Here is a 25,228-nt window from a genome sequence, read left to right on the forward strand (position 1 = left end):
TTTTTTTTTTTTTTTGGGACAGTGTTCTGTCTGTCTGGATATGTGATCTAACCTAAGGCCTATCCGCGCACCTTTTAAGCTGTGGCGGCTCAGGGGTGGAGTTATGAAATTTTTCTACTGTACCATTCATCCTAAGATATCATAACGTCATAGAAAAGGTAAGAAAACTTTAGTCCAAAATTCTCCTTTAAGTACAGTACTTGAGTAAATGTACTTAGTTACTTTCCACCACTGCTGCTGAACCCTTCAGTTGTTCATGTGGGAGGGTGTAGACCACGGGTTCTCTAACCTTTTTATATATAGTTAAAAAAAAGAAAGCAAACATTGGTAGCCTTGAATAGTATTTATTAGAAAATACAGTATAGCCTATATCTATGGCAATAGATGGGGCGGCCATAGCTGAGTGGTTAGTGAGCCCGCCTAGGGAGCCAGAGGCCCTGGTTGCCCCAAGTACAATTCCAGGCCAGGCCAGCAAATGTGTCGAAATATGTCCCTGAGCAAGACTCTTAACCCCTAATTGCTCACAGGCCCTCATTGGAAACAAGACTGCAAGGACTTTCATGAACGGACCTGTTAAAGGAATTATCCTTATCCTAACCTAAAAAAAATATATAAATGCTTTTAAAAAACAAAACATACTTAATGGGAAGGATGCATTTGTTCTTTTCAGTTGTCATTGTACGACCCCACCGCCACCTTCCCACAAACCCACTTGGGTTCCCGTATTTTCAGGCCGCGACCTCCCAAAAATAATCATATTTGAAAAAAAATAAAAAAAGTTGAATCTGAAACACAATTTTATACAATATGGGGGTCCCTGCTTCATCTCTCTCTCAGCTAGGGGGTCCTTGGCCTGAAAACGTTGAAGACCCCTGCTCTATGTCCTCTCTGCATGCCTCCAGAGCCACCAACACCATTCCTATCCATGCCTCCGCCACCTCTGTTCAGACCCTGCATGGGAGGTCGCTGTGGCTCCTGCAACACACCACTAATGCTTGGAACAAGCTACACTCCATTTGGGTAGCTATTCCGGTGGTGCTTGCCACATTTTTCTTTGCCCTCCCTGCAGTGAGCCGGCCTCTGCCCCCCAAGCTTGACCTTTCCAGCACGGTTAGCAACTCGCCGCAGAGCTTGTGCACGCATTGATGCCCGACTGTTGGTGCCAAACCTGTGCATGGCTGACAGCAGCATGGAGGGGTTCCCCATCATCTTCCGTAAGGTCTTCATCATCGCTAAGGCTCCTCCTTGAAGTCTTTCATTGTTCAGCACCGACTCCTTAAATTCATCTATGTTGGAGCAGAACTCCTCTCTGTCAAAAACATCATTAAAAAAAAGAGATCAATAGATTATCTGTCCCACTCACAGTAAGTGTATACACACAAACATCCACACAAACTTTGAATACACAAACTGCGCTGTAACTCTTGAACCGGAGGTCGTACAGTCAAAAACGTACAGTATTCCATGCTTTCTTCAAAACACGCCTTTTGGTACTACTACTACAGATTATTTCCAAAACTCACACAAATCGGTACACACGATCTCTGTGGTCTCGTGATCAAGATGTATCTGTCAGATATTTCAGATTCCATTCCGATTGGCTTTCAAAGTTTGCAGGAGGAGCCCGTTTTGAATAAAATCATGTGCACAATGTCCAACTGCCGTGAAATTTGATCAAATTCAAATCGGCCATATCACGTTTTAGCCTATAACTCTTGAACCGTAGGTTGCACAAAAAATATATAATTTTACTGGATTCCTTGGACCACATAGACCCTGGCCATTTGTGCCAAACTCGATTTTTCACCATTTTGTGTTTTCTTCAAAACACACATACTACTCCTAAAAATATTGTCCAGAACTCAACACACAAATCGTCACACATTATCTCTGCAGTGATGTGGTCAAGATGTATCAGTCAGATGTTTCAGATTTCATTCCATTTGGTTATGACTGCCTTCCAAGTTTCCCCATGTTTTTGCTCATCCTTTTCCCATGTGTTTGCTTATAAAGAAACTGACCTGATGCTTGAGCACCCTCAAGTCCTTCGGTGGCTTCCACTGTTGATCTGGTCAACGGTTGCTCAGCTGTGGAGAGGGAAAAATAATGTGTATCAGTGACTGAATATAGGACTGTTAATTCAATTACAAAGAAAGCCATATGCATGCCAAAATGATGCTCATCCCAGTCTCCAATAAACAAAATGTTATAACAATTCCTTATTAAACTGACCTGATGTTTCAGCATCCTCAAACACTTCAGAGTCACTCTCTAGAGTCACTGACACTTCAGAGTCACTCTCTAGAAGCTCTAACACCACTTCAGAGTCACTCTCTAGAGTCACAGACACTTCAGAGTCACTCTCTAGAGTCACTGACACTTCAGAGTCACTCTCTAGAGTCACTGACACTTCATTTCCATCTGCGATGCCACGCTCAGCCCTCAATATCTTGTTGTACAGTCTGAAAATATGAAAACAAAACTCAAGATACTGAAACGATTATACTGTGTATATCTATATTCTGTGGGGGCGACGTGTCTGTGTCTCAGTCAGGAATGGATGTAGACAAATCGTCCTATGATTGTAGATGGGTCGGTGGGTCAGATTGTTCCCAATGAGCAGAATAGCACCTTGCATGGCAGCTGCTACCAGTTGGTGTGTGAATGTGTTTGTGAACGAGAGACCACTGTAAAGAGCATTGAATAAAAGGACTATATCAAGTGCAGTCCATTTACCATCTCTCTCTCTACGATGTAAAGATAATTTCTCTAAAATAATTTGGTAAGTCTCTGAGCTCTGATCTGTACATTAACCCATTAAAACCGGGAAGGCATCTGTGTCATTTTAACCACTTTAAGCATTATTTTATAGTTTGGCTATTAAAAAATAGCAGATATACAAGCTCATAGCGCGTCACTTTGTGCCGTGCTATGAGCTTGTAGATCTGCTATTTTCATGAACATTTTTAAAGCGAACATTTTTGACTCAAATCTTTGCTTCTGGAGGTCCCCGGAACAAAATATCTTGAGATGGGGGTCGGCGGCCAAATACATATAATTTTGGGGGTCCTTGACATGGAAAACTTTGAGCACCACTGATATAGCAACATAAGTTTTTCAGGAAAAAAAAGAAAGAAAAATGCCTCAGATCTTAGTGGGTTAATCATATTTATGCGTTGTATATAGTACAATAAAAATGTGAAAAAACAACTTGTTAGTACCAACGCAGTCATCATAAATACCTATTGCAGAACCCCAGGTCAGGGCAGATGGAGCGGTCTGCTGACTTGGCGATATAGTCGTCCCCGTACTCGAGCTGCAGATCACACTTCAGTTCAGCTAGTGCCGAGGATGGCGAGTGGCCAGCTTTAAACAGCGTGGTCAGCTTCTCGACAGAGGCAGCGCCCACGTCCCGATGACGCAAAGCATCAGTCCCATAGATGTTGTGATTGTGGCTGTTTTTAATTTCCACAATGGTTGGGTAGGCTGGTATGTGAGGATCTGTGCTTCTGGATTGGAAAAAAAATGCATACTGTTAAACAGATGTGTACAGACATTAACCCAATAAGACCTGGAACGCATCTGTGTCACTTTAGATTTCTTTTGCTATTCAAAAATAGCAGATATACAAGCTCATAGCGCGGCACCGAGTGCCGCGCTACGAGCTTGTAGATCTGCTATTTTTGAAAAATCGTGTTTTTTTTTTTTTATATATATTTTTTTCCGAAAGATTGTTAGGATTTAGATTTTTTTAGACGCGGCCTCAGGTCTTGGAGAATTCCGCCCGAAGTTTTTCTTACCTTTTATATGTGGTACAGTAGTAAGCCTATGGGACTTGCGCTAGATCGCGTATTTTAATAGCGCTTCTTTCTTCTTTTTTTTGTGAGATCTAACGTTCTTATGGACAGAAAACCCTCCACAATGTTTTGGGCCCAAATGGGCCGCCGTAGTATTTACAAAGTGACATGGATGACGTCGCGGGTGAAATCTCGTCTCGCGAGACTTCCGTGGAGGCGCATCCAACATAAACACTGTGGAGTGTTTTCTGTCCATAAGAACGTTAGATCTCACACAAAAAAAACAATTAAAATACGTGATCTAGTGCAAGTCCCATAGGCTGAGGTTTTCTACTGTATCACTCGTCCTAGGATATCATAATATCATATAAAATGTAAGAAAAACGTCGGGCGGAATTCTCCTTTAAAACATACATCTTTGAATTTAAGTGGGGTTTGTTTGTGTGTTACACCTGCTCTGTCGCCCACTGGAATCCACGGTGCGCACAATGGAGACTTTAAGTTTAGCATCGCAATGGGTGTTTTTAGACGCCCTGCCAGGTTTTGGTGGAATCCTGGTCTTGTGCTGCCGGTATTCAGTCCAGAGTATTAAGATAAAGAAAATAAAGGAGAAAAAATACAATATATTTGTATATCTTTTATATATCCCAAGTCATAACATCCCTCCATTAGTCTGAAAACAAACTTATGTGAATGTGGTTGAAATGTGAAATAAAAGTGTCAATGATCCCTGGGTCAGGATAAAACCTTTGGAGACTTACCAGATTCATCAGTCATAAATAACCTTTCAGCAGAGGTGGAAAACATACTCAATTTTTTTTACTTAAGTAAAAGTATCAATACTGCAATGTAGAAATACTCTGTTACAAGTTACTTTCCACCACTGCCTTTCAGCTGAACATATAGATGGGTTTCCTGTTTGTAAACATGAGAGGATGATGCGCGCGCAGTGGAGGGATGAGCCTGTAGAGGGCGCTATTACCCGCAGCAGCTCTGGCCATTGTACATTCATAAAAGAAATGGTCTTCACCGGGTTTAATGAAAGTAGATTAAATGATGCAGTTTGTAATATCTTCTTTACTCAATAAAAATGATTTGTCGGAAGTTGGATCTGTTTATAATAGCAGCATTATGCCTATTATGCCTATAATAGCAGCATTATGCCTATCTAAATCCCGAAAATAACAACAGAGTGAATGGCGCTTCCGGTTCGTTCTACCCCACTCATGCGCAGATTGCGCACTCTGCTCTGTGATGACGTCGCGCAGAAACCCATCTATAGAGCACTGAAGTCCTGACGTCGCTCGTTCATCCCCTGGGTTGCGGAAGTAATTTCTCTATGGAGAATAACATTGGGTCATCTTAGAATCGTCTCATATAAGAATTGTGGTCCAAAAATAAACAAACTGTCCCGGCGATATTGTCAGGGAGGTGTCGCTGTATCGTTTATGATAGTCAGTCACTCATATTTGACAAAGTCTATTTCTGGCGAAAATGTAACTAATTTGGCCACAGTAACATTAGCGTTTTCTCACCGTCAGTTGATGCTTCATATCCATATGAGTGAGTCAAACCGCCGGGGTCATTTGTTTATTTTTGGAACACAGTTCTTATTTGACGCGATATTAAACAAGTCTATGGGAATTCTGAATGGGGGAAATAAACCGCAACCCAGGTAGGATGAGTAAATTACGTCAGACTTCGGTGCTCTATTGAAAGTGGTAAATTACATCACTACACAGGAACACTGACACCATACAAACAAACAAACTAAAAAACACAACTCACTTTGAAGATGGTCTTCTGGCCTTTAGTAACTCTGCTGGCGTTCACTCTCCATGTGACCGGCATGGACTTCAGCCACACCAGGATGTCCTCCTTGGACTGGAGAGACATCCTTAACATGGCCTCGAAACTTATGTGGTCAAAGCCGCTTGGTTGGCTCACAGCCTTGTACCTACATACATGGTATTGGTAGTCCTTTGGTAGGAAGCCCTTCAACACAAAGACAACCAGATGTTGTTCAAATGTCTTCTAAATCCTAACAGTTTTCTGAAAAGCGTACAGGATGTTGCTATATCAGTGGTTCTTTCTCATGTCAAGAACCCCCAAAGCTATATGTATTTGGCCATGGACTGCCATCTCAAAATGTGTTGTGATTGGGACCCCCAGAAGCCAAGATTTTAGTTAAAAATGTTGCAGAGTTGCAAAATGTTTAAAAACTAGCAGATCTACAAGCTTGTATATCTGCTATTTTTGAATAGCCAAAGTATAAAATGACGGATACTTTCCCGGTTTTAATGGGTTAAAAGGGATAGTTCACCCCCAAATGACTTTCTATCGATTCTATCGATTAGTCACCCATGGAGACTTGAATTCACTTTGAATGGATTTTTGTGTTTTGTCGCATTCCTAAGCCAATAATTTGATGACCGGCAGCGGTTCCGGTAGGAGACACAAAGAGTCTCCTTTGTGTCTGCCTACAGGTCCGCTGGTCATCAAATTATTGGCTTAGGAATGCGACAAAAACAAAAAATATCAAGTCTGCATAGTGCATGGGGTGACTAATCGATAGGAAGAAAAAAAAATGTTTTGGGTGAACTATCCCTTTAAAAGGCCTAATGAAATATGCCGTCTTCTCAGTTGAATACTGACATAGTTGTCATACTAACAAAAAAGCTTAAAATAATTTGATAGAGGTTTATCGACATCCAATAACACTTACCATCAACTCATGGTGTTGGTCCGTATTATTTAGGCCAATGGATGGAGCAGTACATTGAAACCGCTCAGCATTGGTGACCCGCACTCTCAAATTTTCTGATCTGTTAGGAAGTGAGATTTAAATTAGCTAGATAGTGGCTAGTGCACACAAGGACTTTGCGTTTAATACTGTTTGTTGTTTAATCTGAATCCACTTAAATGAAATGACTACTAAAAAGGTGAAAAGGTTAAAAGTAATTTACCTTCCTTTTTTCATATTCAGCAGACTTTATCAAGCAAAACAGTGCTGTCAGGAGCTTCAGCAGCTTAATGGCCTGCTATGTATTAAAATTTAGATAATGCAGAAAAGAGATGGAATGAGCTAGGATGCACAAATGATAAAGAAAGACCATATATTTCAACTACAAATGATGAAGACCAGATATTTCAACTACAAATGATGAAGACCAGATATTTCAAACTACAAACAATATTTTCAAATAGCGAAGAATATAGGTGTTTAATGTAGGTTTTGTAATAATAATAATACAAATCTACAAACTAACTAGTAACTAAAGTTTTCTAATAATTGTAGTGAGTAAAAAGTATAATATTTGCCTCTGAGATGTAGTGGAGTAGAAGTAAAAGTACATAGAATTGGAAATACTCCAGTAAAGTAAAAAATACCTCAAAATTGTACAATACTTGAGTAAATGTACTTCGTTACACTCCAAATTACACCACTGGTAGGTTTCCCCCGTAGATGTACCCTGCAGGCAGCCAAGTCACTCAAGAGGACAAAGATAAAATGTATCACAATAAAAGTATTGTTTAATAAATCATATTTTAACATTGAAAAAACTAGTACATTGTACAGTACAAGTACATTTACTCAAGTACTGTACTTAAGTACACTTTTAGAGTATTTCCAATTTTCTTTTACTTCTACTCCACTACAATAATTTGAAAACTTTAGTTATTGATTGATTGAATATTTTATTAGGCAGAAATCTAAAAACAGCACAAGTACAGTCAAACACTTTGTCTAAAAGGTACGTCCAAAAGGTCCTTTCAGTCTTGTTTCCATTAAGTTACTAGTTATACTTTCTATATTTTGATTATTATTACAAACCATACATTAACCACTTCAGCCCTAAATACATTTTTGGCCACTTGTGAAATGGGACATTGTGCATAATGAGTACTTTCTACTTTTGATACCTTTTGATACCAATATTTTTGTACTTTTACTCAAGTCAATTTTGAATTCCGGACTTTAATTGAGTAATAAAGTATTGATACTTTTACTTAAGTAAAAATGGTGAGTACTTTGACTACCAACCTGTTCTGTACATGTAGTTTGATGTCTCCTATTCTTTTACAATGTACATCATTCTCTCTTTCACAGCCCCGTGTGTCTCCAGCATGCAGACGACATAGAGGCTAGCTATACTATAATATGGTATGTTATCTCATATTAGAGCTATATGTTATAATATAGAGAGAAATGCTCTGCAAACAGGCGTGATATGTTTATGCAACTACATTCAGCCATGAAGAGATTGCAGACCCTTCTTCGGCTTCTTTTCAGTTTTGCCAGATTCTGCGAGAGAAATAAGCAACCAGGGCTAGGAAAACAAGCCCAAAAGAAGCAACATGAGCACTTTAAACATGTAATAACATCGGTTATTTTAAAGGTGTGAGGTCCCACCGAGATTTGAACTCGGATCTCTGGATTCAAAGTCCAATGTGCTAACCATTGCACCATGGGACCTGACAGAGGTCGCTTATAATAAGCCCACATGGCAACGTTGCTTCTTTTACTATCGGTTGTTTTCTTTTCAGGTGCATTACTGCCACCTACTGATCTGGAGCGTGAACCAAAGCTATAATACCTCACTAATATTTCGACCAAACAAATGATTTCAATCAAAACAAACACAATAGAGTCGTTCTAAAATAAATAAAGTAACCAATTGTAGACCAAAAATAATAATAAGTAGTAAAAAAAACATTCTCAGACCTTATTCACTAATATTGTTGATCTTGAGTTTCCAAAACTTCCCTCCCAGCTCTTTAGTTAGTAAACAGGGGAAAAAAATACAAAAAAATACAAACAACATTTATATAGTGCATTTCAAAATGTAAATAAAGGATGTTTAAAAAATAAAGCATACAATGGTAGCCTGACTAAAATATTTATTAGAACATATTGTATAGCCTACAGTATAGCCTACAGTATACCCCCCCCCCCACACACACACACACACACACACACCAGGCATGCAAACAGCCCCGAGGTGAAAAAGGTGACAACATGTTGTTTTCTTTCGGGTCAGGTGTCACACAATTGCCCTATTTGGGTTCAAAAAGGTGACTGTAGCTGAAAAGTGACACTTTTGCATGTCTGACACACACACACACACACACACACACACACACACACACACACACACACACACACACACACACACACACACACACAGTCATTGTACAACCCCACTCCACTTGGGTTACCGACCCATAGTTTGAGAACCTCTGGCGTAGACAACCACGAGGCTCCTCTGAAGTCACCATCCAACTGCTTCTTTTCACCTGACAGCGAGGAGTTTCAATGGGAGGAGACATAGTTCATGCAGAGGAACACACTATTCCTCTCAGTTCCTCTCATGGGCGGCAGTGGCTGAGGGGTAGAGAGGCCCAGTTCGATCCCGGGCTCCCCCAGAGTCAGTGTCGAAGTGTCCTTGAGTCCTTGAACCCCAAATTGCTCCTGATGAGCAGGTTGGTGCCTTGCATGGTTTCCTCTGCCATCGATGTATGAAGGTATGTGTGAATGGGTGAATGTAATGCACAATCATTGTAAAGCGCCTTGGATAAAGGCACAATGTAAATCTAATAACCATTTACCATTTAGTTCTCACTGAACAGGTGCCCTGTCCAGCCTATAGGAGTTGCTAGAGAGCAGCAACAAAGTTCGCTCTCACAGCCCACCTTCCCACCTGGCCTGCGAGCATGTGACAGCGAGCACGGCCAATTGTGTTCATTTGAGCGCCAAACCAAGCTGGATGCAGCATGGAGGATTCTAACTCCTGGTCCAAGTTTATTTATTTTTATTTTATTACTACAGGTTGTTTTTATACCGATATATATGGGGGAAAGGCATAGGCAACAGGGGAATAACTCACTCCTAACCTATACATCTAAAACTCTTTTCAACATTGGCTGAAAAAGAAAAAACTATTATGAATCGCATTAGAAGACACCCAAGTGTAAAATATCCTGCACATTTCAGCACTGTGATAAGTGCCCTTGTGTGACAGGAGGGGTAGATGACGAGGGACAAATCTTCATCCTTTAGCTGGTGTCCTTCGAGGCATTATTGCATGCGTCGAACTGGGTGGGCATCAAGCTTCTATGCAGAAAGTGGATTCTTGCTGCCACTACAGCCGCCTGTCCACCGGTCTTATGGCTCTTCAAGTTCCAGCACCACAACCTCTATGTGCGCTCTGCATGCCTCCAGAGCCACCAACACCATTCCTATTCATGCCTCCGCCACCTCTGTTCAGACCCTGCATGGGAGGGTGCGTCAAGGTGTGTCAATCTTAGAAAAATCATCATTCATGACTTTGGATTGCTGCAACACTCCACTAATGCTTGGGACAAGCTGTGAATGACAGACAGCACTCCATTTGGGTAGCTGTTGCAATGGTCCATGCTTGCCACATTTTTCTTTGGCCTCCCAGTCCCTGCAGTGAGCCGGCGTCTACCTCCAAGCTTGGCCCTTGGGCGGGCAACAGAAGTCAGCTGTGCTGCTATACTTGGCTCAGCACGGTTAGCAACTCGCTTAAGAGCTCGTGCCCGACTGTGATGCCCGACTGTTGGTACCATAGCGGCCAAACCTGCGCATGGCTGACAGCAGCAGGGAGGGGTTCCCCATCACCTTGTCTAAGGTCTTCATCATGTCTAAGGCTCCTCCTTGAAGTCCTTCGTTGTTCAGCACTGTTTCCTTAAACTTGTCTATGTTGGAGCAGAACCTTTCTCTGTCAAAAACATCTGAAAAAAAGCAAACAATAATTATCTTGTATACATATGTATTTTTTTGTAGTTTGTTTTCATGTTTTTGCTGATAATTAAACTGACCTGATGCTTCAGCGCCCTTAAGCCCTTCCGTGGCTGCCATGGTTGAGCTCGCCAACGGTTGCAACTGGACTGTTATTCAATTACAAAGAAAACAATGTGCATGTCAAAATGTTTCTCATCCCAGTCTCCATTAAATGTTCCATTCCTCATTAAACTGACCTGATGTTTCAGCATCCTCAGACACTTCAGAGTCACTCTCCAGAGGGTCTAACATTTCAGAGTCACTCTCCACAGGCGCGAACATTCCATTTCCTTCTGCGCTGCCATATTCAGCCCTGAATATCTTGTCATACAGTCTGTGAAAATATGACATATCACTACTAAAAACTCAAATAACCAAACTCAGATAATGCAAGGACTAAGGGCTGACTTTCCCAGACATGTTGTAGCGTCAAGAAATCTTGGTTCCAGAGATATTCAAATAAGCATATATCTATATTTTGTCGGGGCGTCTTCTGGGTCTCAGGATGTAAACAAATGATTGTAGAGTCGGTGGATCAAATTCCATCTCCTCCTGTCCACATGTCCACAAGTGTGGGCAAGATAATGACAATGAAGATGTGTGTGTGAATGGGTGAACGAGAGACCACTGTAAAGCGCATTGGATAAAAGCGCTATATTAAGTGCAGTCCAGTTACCATCTGATCGTAGTGCTTTGGGAGCTGGGAAGTCAGCTCTGATCTGTACATGAATCATATTTATGCATTGTACAATATCAATGTGAAAAGGGCAACTTGTTAGTACTAACGCAGTCATCATAAATACCTATAGCAGAACCTCAGGTCAGGGCAGATGGAGCGGTCTGCTGACTTGGTGATATAGTCATCCCCGTACTCGAGCTGCAGATCACACTTCAGCACTTCTAGTGCTGAGGATGGCGAGTGGCCAGTCTCAAACAGCGTGGTCAGCTTCTCCACGGCGGCAGCGCCCACATCCCGATGACGCACAGCTTCAGAGCCATGGATGTCGTGATTGTGGATGTTTTTCATTTCCACAATCGTTGGGTAGGCTGGTATGTGAGGATCTGTGCTTCTGGATTGGACAAAAAAGCATACTGTTAAAAACATAATGTGTACAGACGAGAAAATTTGAATTTGAGAATTTATGTGGGGTTTGTGTGTTAGACCTGCTCAGTCGCCCACTGGAATCCACGGTGCGCACAAGGGTGACTTTAAGTTTGGCATCGCAATGGGTGTTTTTAGACACCCTGCCAGGTTTCGGTGCCGTCCTGGTCTTGTGCTGACACCGGTATTCATTCTAGAGTATTAAGATGAGGAAAACTTTCAAATACAAATATTTGAAATATTAGTATCCTCAAAAAATGCTCTGTTATTAACCCAAGTGATAACATTCATCCATTATGCAAATGTCGTTGAAAATGTTTTAATAAAAGAGTTGTCAAATGATCCCTGGGTCATGATGATATATATATTTTTGGAGACATGCAGGCTGAACAGAGTTCAGTCATAAATAACCTTTCAGCTGAACATATTGAAAGTGGGGGAATTAAATCACTACACGATATGCACCCCGTCTCTAATCCCTACCCAGGAATGACCACACCATACAAACTCTAAAAACAAAAACAACTCACTTTGAAGATGGTCTTCTGGCCTTTACTAGGTCTGACGTAGTCCACTCTCCATGTGACCGGCATGGACTTCAGCCACACCAGGATGTCCTCCTTGGACTGGAGGGACATCCTTAACGTGGCCTCGAAACTGATGTGGTCAAAACCGCTTGGTTGGCTCACAGCCTTGTACCTACATACATGGTACTGGTAGTCCTTTGGTAGGAAGTCCTTCAACACAAAGACAAAACAAAATGTTGTTTTAAAAGACTATGAAATATTCTGTATTCTCAGTTGAATACTGACATTACACATAACACTTGTCATACTAACAAAAATCTTTATAATTTGAAGGAAGTTATGGGATGTATATATCGACATCACATAGCTCTTACCATCAGCTCATAGTGTTGGTCCATATTTAAGCCAATGGATGGGGCCGTACAGTGAAACCGCTCAGCATTCCTGACACCCCCAATGAAATTAGCTGGTCTGTTAGATAGTGAGATTAACATTAGTTCACACGAGGACTTTCCAATTATTTAATTGAATCCACTTTAATGAAATGACTACTAAAAAAGATGAAAGGTTAACAGTCATTTACCTTGCTTTTTTCATATTCAGCAGACTTTAGCAAGCAAAACAGTACTGTCAGAGCTTCAGTCAGGAGCTTCAGCAGCTTAATGGCCTGCTATGTGTTCTAGATAATGTAGAAAAGAGGTGGAATGAGCTAGGATGCACAAATGATGAAGACCATGTATTTCCAACTCCAAATAAAAGACAAGACAGGTTTGACAGACATGGTTTACAGTAGGCCTAGTAGAACTTGCTTAGCCATAAGCAAGTCCCATGCATGTTCACTTCAAATCATATATACTTACATTATATCCAACCATTTTCCAAAGCATACATTTATTCTTACATTTTATTTTATTTTGGAAGAAAAAAAATCTGAAATAGTTGATGCCCAGACTGGACCTGTATCTGTTTAGAGGGAACCAGAACAGAACATCTTATCCAATAATTTTATTTAGCAGCTGGTTATCTGTTTGTTTATTTGTTAGGATCCCCATTAGCTGTGCCCTAAAGCAGGGGTCTTCAACAGGGACCCCGGGACACCTAGGGGGTCCTCAGAGTTACTACAGTGGGGCCGCCAAACTTTGTGTGGTAGGATTTTTTTCTTTTTTTTACATTAACGACTTGAACCCTAGCATCCCTATTCTGAGGAGAACTTCAGCCAATCTACAAGCGCAGCACAAGGTGTTGTGAGCTTGCAGATCGGCTATTTTTGGCAAAGAGGGAAAAAAAGCAGACTAAGTACAGAGTGAAAGGTCAAGTTTTGTGGTGGTTAAATGACTGTAAATGCACATTAGCATGAATCCAAAATACACTGATGATTGCTCTGACAATGAAACGATAAGGAATCTATTAAAACGTTTAATCTGCAACATAATTTTATACAATACTTTCTCTATCTCAGCTAAAAGGGTCCTTGGCCTGAAACACCTTGAACACCCCTGCCCTAAAGCACAGCTAGTCTTCCTGTGGTCTCACATATAAATAAAAACAATACATACATTTAAAAACATACATTTGAAAAACAAAACAAAGAGACAAGGTAAATGACTGCAGGGTATTGTACAATAATAAAAATCATAATAAATAATATGTTAAACTTGAAACAACTAGTGTTTAGTATACTAGTAAACAAATACTAGTGTCAGCACTGTTTGTTTACTGGACTTGTTTACAAGCTGAGTGAGTCTGATGTGTGGTTTAAGTTAGTGTGTAGTGGCTTATTGTACCAACCTGTTGTGTGTAGTTCGATGTCTCGTATTCTGTTATGATGTGTAATTCTTTCTTTCACAGTCTCAAATGTGCCTTCAGCATGCAGACAGACTGACAGACAGACAGCATGAATTGTATTGAGTACAAAGTACCCCAATGGAAACAAGCCATAGCCTTTCTTGCGTTTAAAGTCCTCTTGTATTGTATTGAACTGTGTGCTTTTTTTGCAAACTGCTAATGAAGTATTCAATCAATCAAAAAGACAGACAGACAGACAGACAGCACAGAGAAGAGACGATTTGGAGATAGAGAAAATACTCTGCATGGAGAGCGCCATTGTTGTTGTTGTTTTTCTTCTTCTTCTTCTTCAATTTATTCCACTTCCGGTAAAATTCTTATTTTTGGCCACATTACCGCCACCTACTGATCGGGAGACTGAACTATAGCTCATACTGTCTAATATTTCTACCAAACAATCAAAACACAATAAACACAATCAGTGGTGGAAAAAGTACTGAAATGTTTTACTTAAGTAAAAGTATCAATACTGCAATGTAAAAATACTCTGTTACAAGTAAAAGTCCGGAATTCAAAATGTACTTGATTAAAAGTACAAAAGTATTGGCATCAAAATATACTTAAAGTACCAAAAGTAAAAGTACTATAGCAGATAGTAAAAGTAAAAGTACTTAAAAAGTTTACTTAAGTAAAGTACTTAAAGGCATACTAGGTAACGTTTTCAACAAAACTAAAGTTAAATTGTATATCTTTTGTGAGTGGCAAAAGTTTCACAACACCCACTCCATGAATTTCACCCCCGTAAGCCTTTTATTTATATATTTTATATTGAACGTGGACTGGGGGGACTTTCCCGGGGAAATGACGTCATCTGGCCGGAAAACGGAGGTGGAAATGCACTGGTTTCCTGTTTGGCCAGGAACTACCGCAACGGTTTCCTGTTTGGCCAGGAACTATCGCGCTAATAACAAAAAGGAACCTCACGCTGATTTTAAGAGAATGTAGGATTAGAAGATCGAAAAAGAACAGAAAAAGAAAGCACAGCTCATGGTAACTAATGCTCCACTGGCTAAGAGAAACGATCCGTAGATAGTATAAAACAATTAAAAGATCGCTTTTTGAAACGCTTCCGGCTTCCGGTGAAAACGAATGGAATTCTGGGTAATCGAGGACCACGGAAATTGTATGCAGTGACGGTAGTGACCAGCAGAGGTTGCTAAAAATCGTTAGTTGTGAATTTGCATTGTACAACTTTAAAGGCATACTAGGTAACGTTTTCAACAAAACTAAAGTTAAATTGTATATCTTTTGTGAGTGGCAAAAGTTTCACAACACCCACTCCATGAATTTCACCCCCGTAAGCCTTTTATTTATATATTTTATATTGAACGTGGACTGGGGGGACTTTCCCGGGGAAATGACGTCATCTGGCCGGAAAACGGAGGTGGAAATGCACTGGTTTCCTGTTTGGCCAGGAACTACCGCAACGGTTTCCTGTTTGGCCAGGAACTATCGCGCTAATAACAAAAAGGAACCTCACGCTGATTTTAAGAGAATGTAGGATTAGAAGATCGAAAAAGAACAGAAAAAGAAAGCACAGCTCATGGTAACTAATGCTCCACTGGCTAAGAGAAACGATCCGTAGATAGTATAAAACAATTAAAAGATCGCTTTTTGAAACGCTTCCGGCTTCCGGTGAAAACGAATGGAATTCTGGGTAATCGAGGACCACGGAAATTGTATGCAGTGACGGTAGTGACCAGCAGAGGTTGCTAAAAATCGTTAGTTGTGAATTTGCATTGTACAACTTTAAGTAAAGGTACTTAGTTACTTTACACCACTGAACACAATGAATAGTCGTTCTTAGATTTAAAAAAAAGAAAGAAATCATGCCCATAACACATTTGATTCTGTGTCAAAAGATATTTTAATATTTAATATATATATAATATATAATTATATAATTATGTTATATACTATATTTAATAAATACCCTTTTGTTTGCGGTTTTCAAATATGTTTTGACACTGAATCAAATGTTTTATGGTTATGATTCACGAGGATCCTAGATGGCTTGGTTCAAGGCTTAAAATAATTTATTTATACAAATCTCTATGTGGGAAAAAAATCACACCCAGTGTGAAGTGAGCGGTGCTATTTATTTATTAATTTCATCATGCATCTCGGTAGCCAATCACAGCACGTCCTGCGAAGTGACGTGCTTAAATTTTTTACATTATCATTAATTTCATCATGCGTCTCGCTAGCCAATCACAGCGCGTCTGCGAAGTTTGAAGTTAATTTCATCATGTGTCTCGCTAGCCAATCACAGCACGTCCTGCAGAGCTTAGCCTATGGGCGTGTTTTCCACAGCGTGGCGTCACAGCGAAAGACAAATTTTCACGACGGAAAGAAAAACTTTCGCCACGGATGGGTCCTAAACCCTCTTATAGGAGCGGTTGCACCGCTCAAAAATAATGGGTTTTCTATCTATGGCACCACAAAATGGCCAACACTGCCATGCCCTATTCATCCTCTCAGTTCCGCACCCGCGATGAACAGGCGCCCTGACCAACCTGCAGGAGTTCCTATATAGTGCACAAACAGAGATCGCTCTCACCCGCCAGCTTCCCAACTGTGTGTGAACACGCGAATTGTATTTCTTCTTTTGAGTGCCCGGCCAAGCCAGTTGCACTGTGGATTCAAAACCCTATTCACCTGTTTCCTAAGCTGTGTGTTTTCCACTTCCTGTCGATTTGATCCAATGAAATCCAATGAAACTGGTCAGATGACCAATGATATCCAATGAAATCGACAGGAAGTGGAAAACACACAGCCTGGGAAACAGGTGAATAGTCATCACAGTGAGTGTGTATGTGTGTATCTGTCTGTCTGTCTGTCTCCCTTTTATGCCCATATATGGAGATACCTGATGTCATAAATAATATGACATCAGTATTATAGGCTGGTGTAGCGGTCCAGGCACCTATAGGCTACATTGACACACTCAGTGATCAAGGCGCAGTAAAGGCCGTCGGAGTCGGGATTCGAACCCGCGACATGCTGTCAGGCTACAATAGCCCGGCAGCGTGTCGCGGGTTCGAATCCCGACCCCGACGGCCTTTACTGCGTGTCACTCCCCATCTCTCTCTCTCCCAATTTCCTGTCAGCCTACTGTCCTGTCTATGATAAAGGCATAAAAGCCTATAAATAAATCTTTATAAGTACTCTGACAATATTCGTTCCCAACGGGCATCGGCCCATAGTGGTTAATTATTAAGTTAATAAGGTGGTGTTTGAAGACCACTTAGGGATGTAACTATTAACCAGTTTTACTAATTACTATTAACCGTGATTTAAAACATCATATGAATTAACTCTATGCTCAGTATAAGCGAGTGTAAAACAACAATAAAAAAAAAACTCGGGTCCAAAAGAAGTGAAAATGTTATTTTGTATACAGTTGAAGAGCCTTGTAGACAGAGGTCCTGCAGCCTACATGAACGTTTAAACATCTTTACTATTATTTTTTTTACTTCCAAAGTAGCTTTTATTTACTTCCAGAGTATAAATGTTGTTTATTTGTATTTATTATGTTGTATGTATTATTTGGCTACTGTATTATTTGATAATTATATAACAACCCTATAACCTATGCATCTTAAAGGCCAGTCCACACCAATGCAACTCCTTGCAACCATTATCCCCAATGGCAGTTGCAAGGAGTTGCAACTAGTGGGCGCCCAATGCCGCCCATCAAGTGGCACCAATTGGTAAAAAAAAAAGAAAACCTGTATGCATTTAAAAGGGGACAAATTGGTACACAGCTATTAACAGTATAACATTGGATTTTATCTATTTTTATTTGATTATTTCTGTAGGGCTTTTACACTGATATGTTGGAAAGGCATAAGGAACCTGGAAAATAACACACCCGAAGAAAACACATCTAAAACCAACACATTAGTATGAAAAAAGAAAAAATCACACCCTGTGTGAAGTGGGCGGTGTCTTGCTAGCTAATCACAATACTGAATGGAGTCAACCAATCATGTACAAAAGATAAATACATTTATTGAAACACTCTTTATGATGGACGAAACCATAACTTGAAAAAAACAAATTTTTGGTTTTTTTCAAGTTATGGTTTCTTATATAGGGCTATGCACATGTGTCATGTGACACTGGCCAATCACAGTCCTGAATAGACTGTGATTGGCCAATCACAGCGCAGGATAATTGTACAAATTTCCTGGGCCCAGATCACAGCGCAGGAAAATGTACATTTTTCCAAATCTCACTTATAGGGGCGGTTTCACCGCCCAAAAAAAAAAGTAATTTAAAATGATTAAAATTAATCGCATTAGAAGACGCCCAAGTGTAAATTATCCAGCCCATTTCAGCGCTTTAACACGTGCCCTTGTGTGCAAACAAACAGTATGGGGGAAGAAGATCCCCCTTGAGCTGGTGCACTGTCTCTGGCACATATCAAGCTTGCTGCTGCAACCATGGCTGCCAGTCCCCTGGCCTTATGGCTCCTCGGGCACCACGACCTCCATGTTGCCCCCTATGCATGCCTCCAGAGCCACCAGCACGATTCCTAGGAGGCCACTGCTCCTGCCACTGCTGCTGTGTGTCAAGATCTGAGGTGATGAACTGTATGTCGAAGGGGCGGTCATCAAGCGTCTTGTCCTTTAATGCTTTCCTGGCGCTCTCTGCATCTGCCTTTCTTTCGAAGATGACATCCGCAGTGCCCAAACTTTTTCCAGACCGGTCATAATGAACATCGGCCCTCTTCAGTTTACCATGCGTGGAAAAGAGGAGGTGAATATCGTTAGCGGATACTTTATAGTGGAGGTTTGAGACACGGAGATGGCCTCCAGCTTCCAAACCGGCCCCAACGCTGCCGCCAGCATCGAAGCAATGATCGGGAATCGGTTTAGGCCTGTTGTTGTACGACATCGTTCTGCCTCGATCGCCACCGCCATCGACATGCTGGCGCCTATCCGGAAGCTGTTTAGGCGGCCTGCTGTACGGCGTCAGTCTTCCTCGACCACGGCTGAGGTTCCTCCTCATGGTTATGGAAGCGCCGCCGCCTCGGCTGCCTAATCCTCCTCCAAGGCGACCGCCATCATGGCCATCACGGCCGTCACGGCCATCACGGCCATCACGGCCATTACGGCTATCACGGCTGATGCCTGAACCACCATGACCACGGCTTCCTCGTCCGCCTCTCTGCTCTCTGTGCTGCTGCTTGTTCTGTTTGATAATGTCGTCTAAGGACATGTCCATTTTGTCGCCGAAGGACATACCACCCATTTTATCGGCCATATTACGCCTGATCCCAAAAATGCTAAACAACTACCAAGTACAAAAAAAGTACACCCTAGTGCGCAACCTGTGTTACTAAAGAGCAATTGGCCTTCTAAAAAAATAACCAGTAGAAAACCTAAATATCCAACAAGCACTGTACAAATTGCAATAAATACAATTTACGCGGTGTACACGCTTTTAAATCGGTGGCGTGACATCAGTTAGTTCAGACGTCACATTGGGATTGGCTGAGAGTCAATATTCCAAATTTAGAAATATAGCACTCAGAGTGCAACCTATTTACCATAACTGTATCCTAGCAACGGCCGCTACCAACTGATGAGTGAGGCTAGTTTTCACTCTCTAGGGCTCAGTGGAACCAGGCCGGGTGGAACTCCATATTTGGGCACATCATCTATGATGTCATTCATCTATGACGTATCTATGACGTATTGTTCCATATTTGGGCAAGATTTCAGCCTGATCTGACCGCTATTGACTTCCATTATGAAATGACTAAAGTTACATTTTTCAATCAGAGGTTCCATGCGCTCAGTGGAGAGGCTGGGGCTGCAACTATTTATTATTTTCGGAGCAATAAATTCTATCAATACCTTTTTCAATTAATCCAATAATTTTATCATATATATGTATGTATATATACATATAGAGCGTCACTTTGCAACGCGTTGTGAGCTTGTAGATCTGCTATTTTCAAATAATTTTTATACATTTGAAAACTTGTGAAATTGGGCCTTCTGCATAATGAGTACTTTTACTTTTGGTACTTTAAGTACATTTTGATGCCAATACTTTTGTACTTTTACTCAAGTAAATTTACTAAGAATACCGAACTTGTACTTGTAACAGACTATTTCTACAATAGGGTATTGATACTTTTACTTAAGTACAAAATGTCAGTAGTTCTTCCACCACTGATACTTTGGTGCATCCTGGTGGCTCATACAGTAAATAAATCCTACCTGCAGATGGCACCGTTCTAATCTGCCCAGAGGCTCTAATTTGCTGCATGTCAGCCCTTCTCTCTCTCTCTCTCTCCTGCCTTTCTTGTGTCTCTCTCATCAGAAATTAAGCTGAATTGAAAACAAAACAAAACATAAAAGACACCATATAACCTATAGTTTGCATTCATATGCACACTTTTCCACTAGAAGTTCACCATTTCTAGCTATTTCTCTGGCTAGAATAAGAATAACTATAGCGAATACAGGAATAGTGAGCAGACTAGCACCATAACAAAGTCAGCCCAGGGGAAAACTGAACACTAAATGGAAGTGAGCACTGAGAATGTAGTTTTAAGCTTTGATTAATTAAGAAAAAAAGTAGTGTAAATGCATCACTGAATATTCTTTGGAACTGTTTGTGTCATGAGAACATTCACACAGAGCGTGAATATTACGAGGCGATAAAGTTATCTAACTTTTATTTGGAACCAGATTTTAACACAGACAATGTTGCATTATCGGGGTAAAAGATTGTCCGTCCTCTGGACGCATTGATAGTGAGTTTAATGCATCCTTTTGGAATAACTAGATTTTCAGGCCGGCCTTCAAATCTAGTCCTATATTGCGCTAATCAGAGCAGTGGTCACCAAAATCCCATAACTTACATTACTTTTAGTTGACCAGAGTCCCCCAGGGATATATACTAGACGTCCTTCTTTTTCTCCCTCTACACTAAATATATTCATCAGAAAAATCTCCAGATCTGCGATGTTTGCCCCAGAATAGGCGTGCTAGGATTCATATGGTTAATGGTACAAGAAACACTCATCCACTTGCATCTACATTTCAGCTTTGATTTCCTTCTCATGTCTTTGTCTTTGTCTTTGTGATATGTTGTTTTTGTTGTTATGTTGTTTTGTTGTTTTTTGTTGTAACGAACAGACCTTGTGAAGACAATTTTCCCCTTGGGGACAATAAACATTATTATTATTATTATTCTGAGCATGACGAGGTTACAGCATTGATTTGCATATATGCGCTGGTTGACAGTGCACAGGACTCCTGTACAACTCAGTGTCATCTCAATAATAAAGTCCAATTAATAAGAGCAAATGATGCTGATTATAGAAAAACGGTGGCTGTTCTGTTGTCTGTCACCATCTGTTTGTCTTTCCCACAAACATGCTGACGCGCGCGCACACACACACACACACACACACACACACAGTCCAGTATCATGCATCATATTTTGTAACCTGCTGGGTAACATTTTATCCAGCCTATCCTCACCAACCTGTGCCAAGGGGGCAGGGCTGGACATTAAACCACTTATTTTGCATTATCTACACTTAGTCGACATACGTGTGAGCCTCTAGATCTGCTATTTCCGGGGCGAAACACTGTATATATTTGTCATTCTCGCCTATAATGACATGCCCAAAATAGGGACGCAAGGCTGTTGAAAAGTGGTTAAAAAGACATGTTGCCATGGTGACACATTTGGGTGGAGCATTCTTCAACACAAAAGAATTCCAAAACACTATTAAACTGTACGAGTTGACGGGGCGTTGTCTCACAGAGGAACGCACTACATTGTGTGTCTGGGTGTTTACGACATGACTCACATGTCCTTTAATGTGACAGGACGCCACAGATTGATATTTTATCCACTGACTTTCAGCGCTTTCCCACACCTGCAAATTCATAATCAAATATTAAGAATTTAATATTCAGCAAGCAGTGGTGAAAAGTAACTAAGTACATTTACTCAAGTACTGTACTTAAGTGCAATTTTGAGGTACTTTTACTTTATTGGAGTATTTCCAATTTTCAATACTTTTACTTCTACTCCACTACATCTCAGAGGCAAATATTGTACTTTTACTCCACTACAATTATTTGAAAACTTTAGTTACTAGTTACTTTGCAGATATAAATTATCATATTATGAAACACACATGAACCACTTTGGCCCCATTTTATACAGAGGCTATTTGAAAATAGATCTACAAGCTCACTTGTGAGCTTGTAGATCTATTTTCAAACATTTTAGTACTTTTACTTTTGGTACTTTAAGTACATTTTGATGCCAATACTTTTGTACTTTTACTCAAGTAGCATTTTGAACACAGGCCTTTTACTTGTAAAAGAGTATTTCTATACTGTGGTATTGCTACTTTTACTTAAGTAAAATATCTGAGTAGGCCTACTTCACTGTCAGCAAGTAATGCACTCAGTAAAGTGCACAACTCTGCCAAGGACGAAACATCTCAGACAAAAAAAAACTCCTTGGAGGTAATATGATATGATAAGGTATAGTAGGATGAAACTTGACTCATCCGTAAAGGGAAAAGACACAGGGTTCAAGGCATCAGCAGAATAAATGTGTCCCACATGTGCTGCATGTGTAGCTTGGTAAACCCCCCCCCCCCCCCCCCTCCCTCCGGAAATCTCATTTGTATTTGATTTCACTATTGAAATCAAATACAAATGAGATTTCCGGAGGGGAGGGGGGTTTACCAGGCTACTGCGTGTGTGCATCAGCTAGTTTTAGCTTCATTTAGATTTTCAGTTTGGCATCTGATTTCAGTTTAGATAGATTAACAAGTGCATAGACTAGTTTTAGTCTTAGTTTTAGGTATTATAAGGAAACTGAAAAGGTTAGGATGAAAGAATGCATGACATCGGGTATCATGGTGAAAAACAAAGATGATTTTACATACAATTCTATTTTGATTTGCTTCGTTTTAGTTTTAGTTGGTTTTACATTGTTCATTCATTTTTGTGTCAGTAAACCAAATTGTTTCCCTTTTAGCTTAATTTCATTTTACTCGTTTTGCATTGATTGATTGAATACTTTATTACTACTTTATTAGTACAGTCAGACATTTGGGCTAAACACAAAAAAAGTCCATTGTGGTCCTAAGACACATGACTTCACTTATAGCATCTCCAGACAATTGTTTGCACATCAACCTGTCAGGTAGAATGTTTCTGTAGATGCCTGAACCGGTGTATTCAGAAACAAAATTGGCACGTGTGTCATTATGGGTGTGTTTATTGCCAGCAGAAGATCAGGGGTGTGGGTGTGTGGGTGATGAGACTACACACACACTGCCATTTTCCACGCACACAACATTTTCTCGCACCAGGAAGGCATCATCTGACAATACAAGGCAGCTGAAATGGAAGGTTTACAGTCTGGAGTCAACAGCATGATCGATAAAGCTGGTGAGATATTAATAGTTATTATTCCCTTAAGATAATGATGTGATTTTCCACTCTACACGTCAATTTAACTCTGAGAGTGTAAAGATGGACTTAAATAACGTCATAAGTTTCATTGTCAGATCAGACAGTGTGTAACAGGAAGAGTGTGCACAAAGGAAGAGTGGAACCTCGATGTAAAATTGGCCATTTGGTCCAACATGTTAATAAATAATAACATTTGGAGTAATGTAAAGTATACATGATTAGAACATGATTGAACATTTGACAATTCTAAGGTCTAATATTTCTTCAATTGCTACAAATTATTACAAAACCTGTGTAAACACAATCATTTTGAGTATAAACAAGAAGTTGACGGGTACATTTAAGTCTGACAATGATGTACCGTGCATGTTCAAATCATGTGTACTTAAAGTACTTTACATTACTTAAGACCATTTTTCAACTATATATATATATTTTTGTAACATTTTGGACAAAATAGCACATTTTACATCGAAGTGCCCACTCTTCTTGTAACCAGACAGGGTAATAGGAAGAGTGGGCCCTAAGGACAGTGCATGTGCATTGTGAAATGATGTGCCTTTTTTCTCAATACCTGCTCCCCAGCTGATGCAGCGCAAACAAAGGTTGGCGAGTTGCTCGGAGGAAAGAAGGATGAAGGAAACAAGGATGAAAAGGCAGCAGAACAAGGTGATTTGATTTGATCTATTCTTCACGTTTTTGAGTCATGATTTAATAGAGGAAATGGACTACAGGAGATGGCCTTTTAAACCAAACCCATGAAGCACAATTACACTAATTATGTAGAATGAACCTGGCACTTAACGCTTTCCAACTGGTTTTACTTGATCTGTCCCACAGAATCACTTGTGTTTATCTACTTTGTCCCTGTTTTTTATTTCTAATTTTACCTGTCTTACCCGTCTAGTCAGATGTTTGGTTTTTACCAGCATGACTAAATACTGGGTGGCTGGTAAATAGTGGACAATAAAGCTTCCTGAATCCAGTGGTGGAAAGTAACTAAGCACATTTACTGAAGTACTGTACTTAAGTACAACTCTGAGGTATTTTTACTTTACTGGAGTACTTCCAATTTTCAATAACTTTACTTCTACTCCACTACATCTCGGATCCAAATATTGTACTTTTACTCCACTATAGATATTTGAAAACTTTAGTTACTAGTTACTTTGTAGATTTGGATTATTACAACAAAACATGCATTAACCACTTCAGCCCTATATATATATATATATATATATATATATATATATATATATATATATATATATATATATATATATATATATATATATATATATATATATATATATATATACACTTAAGCTATTTAAAAAATTGCAGATTTACAAGCTCACAACGCATCGCAAAGTTGTGAGCTTGTAGATCTGCTATTTTCAAAAGATTTTTATACATACGAAAACGGGACATTCTGCATAATGAGTACTTTCTACTTTTGGTACTTTAAGTACATTTTGATAGCAATACTTTTGTACTTTTTTTTACTCAAGTAAATTTAGAATTCCAGACTTTTACTTGTAACAGACTATTTCTACAATAGGGTATTGATACTTTTACTTAAGAAAAACATGCAAGTACTTCTTCCATTACTGCTTGCATCTCACTGCTCCACTGAAATGTCGTCACCCAGGTATCGGGGACAAGATCTCTGGAGCGAT

General features: G+C 40.1%; 3 protein-coding genes across 4 annotated transcripts; all 3 read right to left on the minus strand.

Annotated features, from left to right (window-relative positions):
• Nucleotides 1–755: 755 nt before the first annotated feature.
• LOC308105140 (THO complex subunit 4-like) lies at nucleotides 756–19,347 on the minus strand (the record flags this gene model as incomplete). The annotated part of the gene is made up of 3 exons (XM_080455773.1): nucleotides 756–994; nucleotides 1,169–1,309; nucleotides 18,545–19,347. The coding sequence occupies 3 exons, from the start codon at nucleotides 19,345–19,347 to the stop codon at nucleotides 838–840; spliced, it is 1,101 nt and encodes a 366-aa protein (XP_080311899.1). The 3' UTR covers nucleotides 756–837.
• On the minus strand, nucleotides 964–8,047 carry LOC308104124 (uncharacterized protein). 2 transcript variants are annotated; one of them, XM_080454433.1, is made up of 8 exons: nucleotides 7,843–8,047; nucleotides 6,764–6,838; nucleotides 6,523–6,622; nucleotides 5,586–5,792; nucleotides 3,243–3,509; nucleotides 2,233–2,462; nucleotides 2,022–2,087; nucleotides 964–1,309 (listed from the first exon to the last, which is right to left on the minus strand). In XM_080454433.1, the coding sequence occupies exons 2-5, from the start codon at nucleotides 6,775–6,777 to the stop codon at nucleotides 3,462–3,464; spliced, it is 369 nt and encodes a 122-aa protein (XP_080310559.1). In that variant the 5' UTR covers nucleotides 6,778–6,838; nucleotides 7,843–8,047; the 3' UTR covers nucleotides 964–1,309; nucleotides 2,022–2,087; nucleotides 2,233–2,462; nucleotides 3,243–3,461. The 2 variants fall into 2 exon arrangements, with proteins under 2 accessions (XP_080310559.1, XP_080310560.1); XM_080454434.1 differs by lacking the exon at nucleotides 3,243–3,509.
• Nucleotides 8,774–14,324, minus strand: LOC308104123 (uncharacterized protein). The gene is made up of 9 exons (XM_080454432.1): nucleotides 14,020–14,324; nucleotides 12,815–12,910; nucleotides 12,606–12,702; nucleotides 12,235–12,441; nucleotides 11,767–11,897; nucleotides 11,406–11,672; nucleotides 10,800–10,936; nucleotides 10,641–10,709; nucleotides 8,774–10,553 (listed from the first exon to the last, which is right to left on the minus strand). Exons 2-9 carry the CDS (start codon nucleotides 12,826–12,828, stop codon nucleotides 10,345–10,347), a joined length of 1,131 nt encoding a protein of 376 aa, XP_080310558.1. The 5' UTR covers nucleotides 12,829–12,910; nucleotides 14,020–14,324; the 3' UTR covers nucleotides 8,774–10,344.
• Nucleotides 19,348–25,228: the final 5,881 nt, after the last annotated feature.

Source organism: Gymnoscopelus braueri, assembly GCF_963280865.1.
Source record: "Gymnoscopelus braueri genome assembly, chromosome: 17".
NCBI classification, from domain to species: domain Eukaryota; kingdom Metazoa; phylum Chordata; class Actinopteri; order Myctophiformes; family Myctophidae; genus Gymnoscopelus; species Gymnoscopelus braueri.